This window comes from Vanacampus margaritifer, chromosome 3 (genome assembly GCF_051991255.1).
Source record: "Vanacampus margaritifer isolate UIUO_Vmar chromosome 3, RoL_Vmar_1.0, whole genome shotgun sequence".
NCBI classification, from domain to species: Eukaryota; Metazoa; Chordata; class Actinopteri; order Syngnathiformes; family Syngnathidae; genus Vanacampus; species Vanacampus margaritifer.
In genome coordinates, this window is record NC_135434.1 from 15,010,432 (window position 1) to 15,021,747 (window position 11,316).

General features: G+C 36.4%; 1 protein-coding gene across 2 annotated transcripts; it reads left to right on the forward strand.

Moving 5' to 3' along the window:
• Positions 1 to 5,502: 5,502 nt before the first annotated feature.
• cfap73 (cilia and flagella associated protein 73) lies at positions 5,503 to 9,686 on the forward strand. 2 transcript variants are annotated; one of them, XM_077561460.1, is made up of 8 exons: positions 5,503 to 5,521; positions 6,507 to 6,615; positions 6,772 to 6,906; positions 7,402 to 7,491; positions 8,671 to 8,862; positions 8,971 to 9,192; positions 9,281 to 9,439; positions 9,523 to 9,686. In XM_077561460.1, exons 3-8 carry the CDS (start codon positions 6,778 to 6,780, stop codon positions 9,619 to 9,621), a joined length of 891 nt encoding a protein of 296 aa, XP_077417586.1. In that variant the 5' UTR covers positions 5,503 to 5,521; positions 6,507 to 6,615; positions 6,772 to 6,777; the 3' UTR covers positions 9,622 to 9,686. The 2 variants fall into 2 exon arrangements, with proteins under 2 accessions (XP_077417586.1, XP_077417585.1); XM_077561459.1 differs by lacking the exon at positions 5,503 to 5,521 and having other exon boundaries at positions 7,399 to 7,491.
• The last annotated feature ends 1,630 nt before the right edge of the window (positions 9,687 to 11,316 follow it).

Here is an 11,316-nt window from a genome sequence, read left to right on the forward strand (position 1 = left end):
GAGGGTCAAACTAACAGCAGACGGGCCAGTAGAAGGTCAGAGGGCTCAGACTAACCTAATGGAAGTTTATCTGCCTTATTGAGCTGCTTTATCGTCGTCTCCATTGCCGGACTCTCACAATTTTTTTGTTTTTTTTTATATTCAGCCAGATTGAGGCAAAAGGAATCCCAAATGTATCCTCGCTCGTTTTTTATAATGTGGTGAGAGGACCAGGATGATGTGTGTAGGAATAATTGCTTGAGCTCCCAACATACTGCTAAGGTCTATGAGTGCCAGTCAAACACACATAACAGTGGAGGTGCTCCCTGACTGGCCTGGGGTGGGGGTTGTGGGCCGTCATGGAGCCAATGTCCCATCTGATTACGGCCAGGGGACTGGAGAGGCACGCTAATCCGCCGTACACACACACACATACACACTCGGAGACAAAGAAAGACAACCAGCAAGACAAAGACAAGCCTGCTGAGTCAAGGGAGAGACACCCACCATGTCGGCCCTCATGTCCAGAAAGCACATAATGATATCATAGCAGCAGGATGTCACTGTGCTGCTTACAATACAGAGTAAGTGGGACTCCCGTAACCCAACGTCTCTGAATACTCAGCTCACGAGCACTGTTTGTGGTTAGAAATCCACACAAAATGACATTTCTATTCATCTTTAAACCATAATAAAAAGTTTCAAAGTGGTTAAAGGAGTTTTAACTCATTCACTGCCATTGACGGCTATAGACGTCAAAAATTCATTTGAACTATTTCCATTAGTTTAACTTTTTTTTTCCACTTTTGTTAACAAGAGTGTGAATTGTGAGTTAACTAGTCAAGTCATGCGATTAAGTACAATTAAAAGTTGTAATTGCCTGACGCCCCTAATTTTTAATAATCTTTTTTTTATTTTATTGCATCAGGCGATTCATTTTTTAAAATTGTAATTAATCACATGACTTCAATAATTAACTCACGATTAATCACAAATTTTATATCTGTTCTAAATGTATAATAATTTTTTTTTTAGGTTTTCATACTCTTATTAAGAAAAGTGGGAAAAGTGTAAAACTAATAGAAATAGTTAAAAAATAATTTTGGACGTCTGTAGCCGTCAATGGCAGTGAATGGGTTAATAACAAATCTTATATCTGTTTTCAATGTACAATAAAAAAAAATTCTAGGTTTTCATACTCTTGTTAACAAAAGTGGGAAAAAATGTGAAACTAATAGAAATAGTTCAAAGTAATTTTTGACGTCTATAGCCATCAATGGCAGTGAATGCATTAAAAACATCTGACATTCTTTTGTCAAAATACCCCAAGAAAGAAATACTATATTGTATGCTTTACAACCCTATGTAAAATATACGTGTATCCTAAAATTGCAGCTTTGGATATTTGGATGGTATGTTGTCTTTAAATTAGGCAATGGCAACCTAGATTTCATTTAGTCATGTACAAAGCAAATCAGTCAGTAGTTGGGTTTCTATCCACTCATCTTTATTCAAACTTTTAAGAAATCCACAAATAAAACTGAATGGAAACGCTAGAAATTCCAAAAAGGGCCCAAAATTCGCAAAAAAAGTTGAGGGAGTGGATTTTGAAGCATATCTAATAAAGGAATTTTGGCTATGGAAACAGGTTTCGCAAATACCCGCTAGCAAGACCGGATACACGTCACACGTTTTGACCGGATATTACGTCACACGTACGTTTGTAGTCCCAAAGCAATGTCGGCCGATACAGTAACGGATGTTCGGGGGGATGACGAAACATAAATCTTTTTGGAATTAATTAAAGAAGTGAATATTAATGCTATTTTAGATGGAAAGAGCAAAGATACGCTACGATTCATCCAGAATTATAAAAGCAAACTCATACGACGTCATCCAACTCAAGGGGCGGTCATTTTGCCACTTGCTGTCGACTGAAGATGACATCACAGTTGCTCAGGGCTCGGGCAACGACCAATCACAGCTCACCTGTTTTCTGAAGCTGTGTTGTGATTGGTTGTAACCGGAGTCCTGAACAACTGTGATGTCATTTTCAGGCGACCGCAAGCGGCAAAATGGCCGCCTACTGAGATGCATAAAAATGGGTGAATTTTGATGCTAAATTCATATTCCACAAACATAATATTAATCAGAATGCTGTGTTTAGACTAGTGAGGGCGCTTAGAGCCTAAAGAAAAGTTTTGGGTTGACTTCAGGCTACCATTTCATTAGATATTTACTCATGCGCAAACCAGAAGAAAATAAATAAATAAAAATGATTATGTATAAAATATATTTAGAAAAGCCATAATGTTCTGTCCCCCCCCCAAAAAACCCTGTCTAGTAAAAGGTGGCCTTTTTGGCCTCTTTTCTGGCAGGCTTCCTTTCAGCATGAAGTGCGCCACTGGAACCTTGTTCCTGCTTATGCTCAAGCATGTTTGCAAACAGGCCAGACAAGACCACTGCTGTGAGACAAACAGCAAACAAAAACATCAATACGCAAACAAATGATTCTTACTCTTTTTACTCAGTGCACATGCGGCCTGATTTCCCGGCACTCACTCAGCCTTGCTGTCAGCCTGCTTTGTTTGCCAGCAGCAGCGACACTGTTTGGGTCCCACTCAGTGCATCTTTGCCATTGTGGCTCATTATTAAAAGATGGTGTCACGGAGGCGCTGGCCTCTCTTTGTGACAATACATTTGCATGAACACAGACTTCCTCTCAATATCGCTTTGCAACACACTGTTGACCGTGAATTATGGATGCCTAAATGTTTATTACCTTGGTGCATGTGCGCGTGCGTTTTTTTTTTTTTGCTGAATGGAGAAAAAAGTGTTTTACCAACAATAAGCTTTGAATCGAGTTTTCTTGAGAACATCAAAGTAAGAATCATCAATTGGAACGGTAATTGCAGTAGAAGTTCATGATATTGAGGGTCCAGCAGTTTTTATCAGTATCAGAAGGCAGCCATTTTGCCACTTGCTGTCGAGTGAAAATTACATCACTTAAGTCTCAGGTAACAACCAATCACAGCTGAGTGATTGGTCGTAGCCAGAGCCCTGAGCAACAGTGATGTCATCTTTAGTCGACAGCAAGTGGCAAAATAGCCGCCCCCTGAGATGTACAAAAACGGCTGGATTTTGCTTCATAACTCTTATTCCACAAATAGAATATTAATCAGAATGTTTAGACTAGTGAGGTCACATATAACATATTATTGTCAAGAAATGTTTAAGGTTGACTTCCCCTTTATGTGCATAATATGATTTCACACATAAATACATGTTTTCAATTGTTAATTTATGTTCTTATGGTCAAAGGTGAATAACTCTTTGAGGTGAGTTTTTCCAAACAAAAACATAACATTTGAATACGTGAACTTCACTTAACTCATTTACTGCCCATGACGGCTATAAACGTCAAAAATTAATTTCACTATTTCTATTAGTTTAACATTTTTTTCCATTTTTGTTTACAAGAATATGAAAACCTAGAATTAATTTAATTGTACATTTAGAACTGATATGAAATTTGTGATTAATCGCAAGTTAACTAGTGAAGTCATGAGATTAATTAAGATTAAAAACTTTAATCGCCTGACGCCCCAAATTTTTTATAATATTTTCTTTTCTTTTTCTTTTTTTATTCATTCACTGCCGTTGACGGCTATAAACGTCTAAAATAATTTTAACTTTTTATCAGTTTAACATTTGCTTTTGTTAACAAGAGTATGAAAAACTAGAATTTTTTTTATTGTACATTTAGAACAAATATAAAATTTGTGATTAACTCATTCACTGCCATTGACGGCTACAGACGTCCAAAATAAATTTTTAACTATTTATTTTTTTTAATTTTTTTTGTTAACTAGTGAAGTCATGCGATTAATGATTTTTTTTTTTTAAATAACCGCCTCTTGCCCCTAATTTTTAGCAATCTTTTTTTTTAATGAATTTATGGCAGTGAATGAATTAATGTGCTAGGTTTGAATGTAGAAGCCAGCCATTTTAACACAAAGTTACATTTGTTATATATAGAATATTGTATGGCCTTTAGTGGAGTAAATCAACACTTTTATAAACACTCTACAAGTTAGAAAAGGTTATTGAGCGGAACCTTAATCTGAACAAAGATGGTGACTTGACAGAAGAACACACAGGATAAGTCTGCCATCTGCCGCTAATTATGGTTGCAACAATCACCTGCGTGCCCAGAAATCATACTGTTATGCTGGAACGATTTATATTTACAAGTTATGGACAATTTATAACTTTGTTGCTTCATTTGAATAAACATAGGTGTATGCAAAAAATTTGATTTTTTTTTTTTTACAGTGTCTTTGTCTTCCTGCTTGTCCTAATGATAAATTGCAAGGGGTTCGATGGTTACATATCAAAGCCGGATTTCGCCCCATCAGGGTACTGTCCTCCATCGAATTCTGAATTATTAGGACAAATTCATTTAATACAGCTGTGTTGGATCGTAGTCTGCTAGGGAAAGGGTTTTTTCCTTGCTTCTGTCGCCAAAGTGTTTGATCATATGGGATTCTGTTGGGTCGCTTTAATGTACTGTACAAGGAGTGTGGGCCAGCTTCCTTGTGAAAAAATCCTTGAAATAACTTGAGGCTTTGGTGGATAAAATTAAATTGGCTGTTGCCGTGGTTGCTAACCAGTAACAGTATTCTCTATAAGGAACAACGTCAAAGGCTGGTCAAGCTTTTTTTTTTTCTCTCATATGTTTTTCAATGGATTTCTGGTAAGTATGACATTTTGAACCAAGAAAAAGAGTCTTTACATAGAAAGTTAGTGACGAGAAAAAAAAAAGCACTACCCAGGAGACATATCAAGAACTTAGAACAAGAAGTTATTTCCATCAATATACTACACATGTGACTGATTATAAAAAGACTTTTGCAGAAAACTGGAGCGAAATTGCCTTTTCTAGTGTGGAAAATAGTTGCATCAACTTACTATTTACAGTATTCGGACTTATCTTTTTCTCCTGTTCCTTTCCAGCAGTTAAAAAGCTCTCTTGATGTTAACATGGGTGTGATGTCGCCACCTGCTCAAACCTCACACTTGGCCCATCACTTCACACGACACGCTTTTATTATAATAGCATTCCATTTACATTAGTATTAATAAAGTACACTCTAGTAAGCTATCTGTTCATTAAATATAGATACAGAGGCTTCTCTGTGTGTTTTTGTTTTTCCTCTTCATTGCTCTTTGGTCAAGCATGTCTTATTCCTTCCAAGCGCATTCAGTGTGAGTGTACATATTTAAATCATTTCAAACCCGCAGATGCATTTTCCTGGTTGTTCTGTGTCGCTTCTGTCGGCATCATCATCCGCGCCTCACCTGGTAATTATTATGCTAAATAACAGCACATAACATTTCCATTATGTGGGCTAATGCCACCTGCATCTGTCACCTTGTCTTGTGTGTTACAACCTTGTCATCTTGGTGCACCCGGGCCCTCCCTCGGAGGTGATAACAACACATCTTGAAGTATATTTCAGGCGCGGATGCCATGCACAAGGTTAGACTTATTTGGGGATGAAAATAAGACAGCTTTGTTATATCTCAGCATCATAATTGACACACCTTATGTATTGAATCTCATTATATTATACAGGTATTAGTGATCGGTGCAGTGTTAATTTAAAGTAGACCACAATCAAATTTTTATCCAAAGTAGCTTTTAGCCGCTTAAAATGGTCTCATACCACAATGTGCGACAAACTCATAATGCAAAATGTCATTGTGTCAGTCTGATGCGAACGTGTTGCGTAACCATGTGCTCTGGCGTGCTTTGGCCAAAGGTGTGATTTTAAGTGTGACTTGTGCTTTAAGTGAAAAAGTCACACGTTTCACATCTGTAACATCTGTCAGTCATTGAGGGTCAACATCATTCAAGTCTCATAAGCAACTTCTGGGTTGGGCATTTTTTCTAAAATGGCATTCATGTTGTGGTGATTACAGTATAACAAAAATTGCAAAGTTTTGCCATTGAAGAAATGCAACCATGTAAGAGAATGTTTACGGTTTTGCCCTTGGATGAGGTGAAATGTTAACAATGTAAACAATGTGGTGTTATTGCATCAAGGTCACATGACTCAGCCTTTATCACAAATCTTTGAAATCTGTGTGGGCTTCTTCTCGTGGTACACGAAAAATCGCTGTATCAAATGTTCAAACCGCACATAAACAAGGCTAAACTTTTTCTTTTCTTTTTACACAGCGCAATATATTTCTTAAGTGTGGTTCAAGTTGTATTTACCTTTTAATACATTTATATGTAATCTTTTAGAACTGTTTGTAAATGTTTTATTTTTATTTTTTAATTGAACCTGTGTACAACACTTTACTGCAATTGAATAATGGTAAACATTTATTTTTTGAAACATTCAAGCACAGTATGAATGTTAAAACTGCATAATGTTAAAGACTTATAATAAAAATAAATACTAGTCTTTTAATGCGGCACTCTTGTTTATGTGATTAACCAATGCGACTGTCTACAGGTTACCATAGCAACAACCGGAAGTACCTCTTTGTCGACTCAATGTTTGACAAAGCAGGGACGCCAACGCAAACCAAAGTCTCAGAGTCAACCTTAAAATTGAACACCGCGTGAGTATTCGACATCTTTATTGAATCATCTCTGTCTGAGCTTCCCGGAGGATTATTTCACAGGAAGTTTACACGAAGCTATGTGAACGCGGAGAGTCCGAGTGTGAACTCTTCACGTTCATTAACAATCTCCTTATTCTGCATTCACGTGTGAAGTGGAGCATGTCTGAGGGTGAACGCTGCGTGGTGACAGCGAGGAGGTACCGTGACAGGAACGACACTCTTATTGAGTTCATGAAGGATCGCCGGGAACAAGAACATCTCATGGTCATACTAAAGCAGCGGTTACAGGTGCGCATTGAAAATTGCACTGGAGGGGGGCGGTTGTAGTCATCCAAATTCGAATAATTGAAAATACTGAGAAGTGTAAACAAAATGCTAGCTATGGTGGATGACATCCTCAATCATGGTTATTCACTCATTTTTTGCGAGGAAGTGATTTTTCTTCTTTATTCCGTTTATTTCAAATTTGAAGTTCATGGACAATAAACTCACAATATTGAGCAGACTAAACGTTATAAAACAAATATTTATTATATACATCACAGACTAGGATTTCAAGTCTTGCAAAAATAATGTATAAAATAACAATAGAATTGACACTGCGTCTAATTACACACATATCCTATTGCACCGTTGGGGTTGTACTATCACTACAGCTATATCTTTGTAGCTGACCCCCCAAAAAAATCTGGTACATTTTTACTATTAAAACATCGACAAGATTCACACAGTCACTTCCAATTCCCATATAGTAACTGTGTGCCGTTTGTGTTCTCAAAGAAGTTGGAGAGTTTGCGACGGTGTGAAGATGAGCTACTCAAGGAGACGAGGAAGGCCAAGGAATTAATCTCGAACTTCGATATTTCTCCAACGGTACAGTAGATAACTTTACACATATGTTTTACACAAGATCTCATTATCATGCTCAAAAGAGGAAAATGACAATGATTCTATGAGTTCCTGCCCGACAGGGGCTCTAGAAAAGTGTATTTTTAGGGACGTGGTGGGGCCAAAGTGATTCTTTTTTTACATCTAAAATTCAAATGTATCTCCAGATATATATGTTAACTTTGAGTAAACATTGTTTTAATATTTCACAAGACAGCTTTTGACTGTGTTGTAATGAACATTAGTTTCCTATTAACTCATTCACTGCCATAAATTCATTTGAACTATTTATATTAGTTTAACGTTTCTTTCTACTTTTGCTAACAAGAGTAAGAGAACCTATAATTTTTTTATCGTACATTTAGAACAGATATAAAATTTGTGATTAATCGTGAGTTAACTAGTGAAGTCATGTGATTAATTACAATTTTAAAAAAATTAATCACCTGACGCCCCTTCTTTTATTCTAATCTAATTTTTTATTCTTAAAAAAAAAGATTAAAAAAAGAAAAGATTAAAAATTAGGGTCATCACTCAATCAATATTAGTAATCGTAATTAATCGCATGACTTCACTAGTTAACTCACGATTAATCACAAATTTGATATCTGTTCGAAATGTACAATTTTTTTTTCTATGTTTTCATACTCTTGTTAACAAAAGTAAATAAATAAAAAAAGTTAAACTAATAGAAATAGTTCAAATTATTATTATTATTATTTTTTTACGTCTATAGCCGTCAATGGCAGTGAATGAGTTAATTAATGAACAGAACTGGGAAAAAATTCAAACAAATTGCCATTGGCCATGAAATAGCTCCGGACAAAAAAAAACAATACTACTTACTAAAACTCTAAGATACATTTAGCCTTTCCTACAGGATATGTAAACCAGCATAACACTTACTCTATCTGTATTTGTGTATAAAGATAAAATAGTCTTTATTCATTGTAAGAGTAACCTATAAGAAAGTCTGCCTTGATGTAAAATACGTCTTTAGTTCCTTTGAGTTAGAGAACGGTCCCTTCAAACAGCAAACATGGCAACATTGTTTTGTTCACAATACATGCAATGTAATTCAGGACAATCCTCACGCATTAGCATAATCCGTGAATCGTGGGTTTTGCATCACTGTCCCCTAAAACAGCCTCTCTCTATATGAAGGAACAAGATGTCGATCAGAACAAAAGAAAAGCAGAGAAAGAGAGAAAAGAGGCACGCAAAAAAGCGGCCGAGGTGAAGATGCTGAAGGACGAATACGCTCAACTGCAGCACAGAAAACGACAGCTCCTTCATCACATGCACAGAGACGCCGTGTATCAGGACTTCATGCAACAGGTGTTAAAACTAACACGGGTAAGGTAATGAGGTAACATTAGTGCATATTTACATATTAGAGAATGTGGCCTGTTTCATGATACCACCTGTGCTGTAACTTTGGACCCGTGTCATGTTTGTTAACAGTTTGAAGATGAAGCATCTCTGGCGGGTCATCTTGAGAATCTTCTCCGCATCAGGGAGCAGCTCTGCGAAAAGCAGAGGTTAGCCGAGGAGCAGGTGGACCTGCGGAGGAAAGCCCTGTTGACCTTTAACAGCCAGCATCACTTGATGCTTCTGCGCTGCAGTAAGCAGCTGTCGCAGCTGCACCACAACCTGGACAGGGCGCAACATGAAGCGGAATGCTGGGTATCGAAGCTAATCCTGACAAGGAGGAACTCTGGGTTGAATGTTTGTGATGGTTTTGTGTGATTTTATTGCCGTTCTCGTCATACAGGAGACAAAGTGGAAACACATTCAGGGCACTGCAGCTAAGGAAACGCTTTTGCTGGGACTGATCAAGATGGCAGCACTCAACCTCTACGAGTTAACGGGCGGTGATGTGGATGGAGAGAAAGGCGTCCCTCTGAGTGACACCGACACACAACTGGACAAGGTTTGTACCCTGATAGCTACAGAATCTGACGTGGAAGATTAAGTTGAACACAGCACACATTTTTTTTGGTGTCTTTTGTATAGATCAAGATGTTCATACAGGACCACAAGGACATTGTAAGACGACATCAAAGTAGCTCACATAGAAATGCTGAAGAAAAGGCCACTGTTACGGAACATTAATGAAGATGTTCAAATGTACATGGTGACCTGCTGGAGTCAAATAAAGTTGTTTTTATCATCAAAAACATTTTTTATTCTTCTTATATAAGACAACTTGCATATAATGAGTAGTAATTATTGCAATAATGATAGTAACATCAATATATTTCCATAGATTAACTCATTCACTGCCATTGATGGCTATAAACGTCAAAAATTCATTTGAACTATTTCTATTAGTTTAAATATTTTCCACATTTGTTAACAATTGTATGAAACCTATAAAAATGTTTATTGTATATTTAGAACAGATACAATTTATTTTGATTAATCGCAAGTTAATAGTGAAGTAATGCGATTAATTACGATTAAAAACTTTAATCGCCTGACGCCCCGAATTTTTAATAATCTTTCACTGCCATTAATGGCTATAAACGTCAAAAATTCATTTGAACTATTTCTATTAGTTTAACATTATTTTCCCACTTTTGTTAACAAGAGTATGAAAACCTATCTTTTTTTTTATTGCACGTTTAGAACAGATGTAAAATTTGTGATTAATCGTCAGTTAACTAGTAAAGTCATGCGATTAATTACAATTAAAATTTTAATCGTCTTTTGCCTTTAATTTTTAATAATCTTTTTTTTTATTTTTATGAATTTATGGCAGTAAATGAGTTAATACAAATATGACCGCTCACATTCAAATAAATGTCTCAAAGCAATCTTTGCTAGAACTGCAGTCTTTTTCTCATGAATCAGATTATATACTGTAATTTAACTTGGTTTAGAGAGACTTTCCCGGAGACTTTAGCTTCATAAAATAATCTTCTCCTTGTCTCACAATCACATAATCTGTTAGCTGCAGATTATTCAATTCTGACGGGATCTCCCACAGTCCTCAGTAAAGAGATATAAGCAGCAAAAGAAACATGAATAATTTAGAAACATCAAACGATTCAGCTATGACAGAGGAGATATTACTTTTATGAATCACTTATCATATAGTCAAGAGTATCTTAATTTCTGCTTTCTGATGAAAATGTACTGTGTCCTCAATCCATAATTTCAATTTCATCACATTAGTTTGGGGGACATTTTGTTATATTATTACCTTGTATACGCATATACTGTTAACTAAACAACGGTCAAACCATGACTTTCAATGACTACTAAAAACTGATTAAGGGGTAAAAACGTGAGGAAAAATACCATCACTTAGGAGGGATACATTGTTTGACAGGAACGAGGTTAACTCAGAAACAGAAATGTATTCATTCATGTTGAATGAGTCCTGTCATTGTGTGACGATTAACTCTCCCTCGAGCAAGGGCTGATCATTTCAGACAAATACAAATCACTGCAGTGACAGACAGACATTTAGAAATGTCAAATTTCTTTACATCATATTTTAAAGGATTTTCGGTCTCTCATACGCTTCCTCAACATCAAGTACTGTACTGTATCTGGAGCGGAGAATTACATGGCGGATGTCACTATTGAGCATTCCTATACTGCCATCTAGTGATCAAACAAGAAAACAGCAACTGGTGGACCATTCGCGTTCCAGCATGACTATTTATGACTTGTGTACAAGGTCAATAAAAGCAAGCTATGGATAAGTTTGATGTGGAACTTGAGAACCAAGACCCCTTAAAATACTTTTGTCCATGTCATCTGTGTAACAGTGTAAGTCTATCATGAAATATGTGAAGG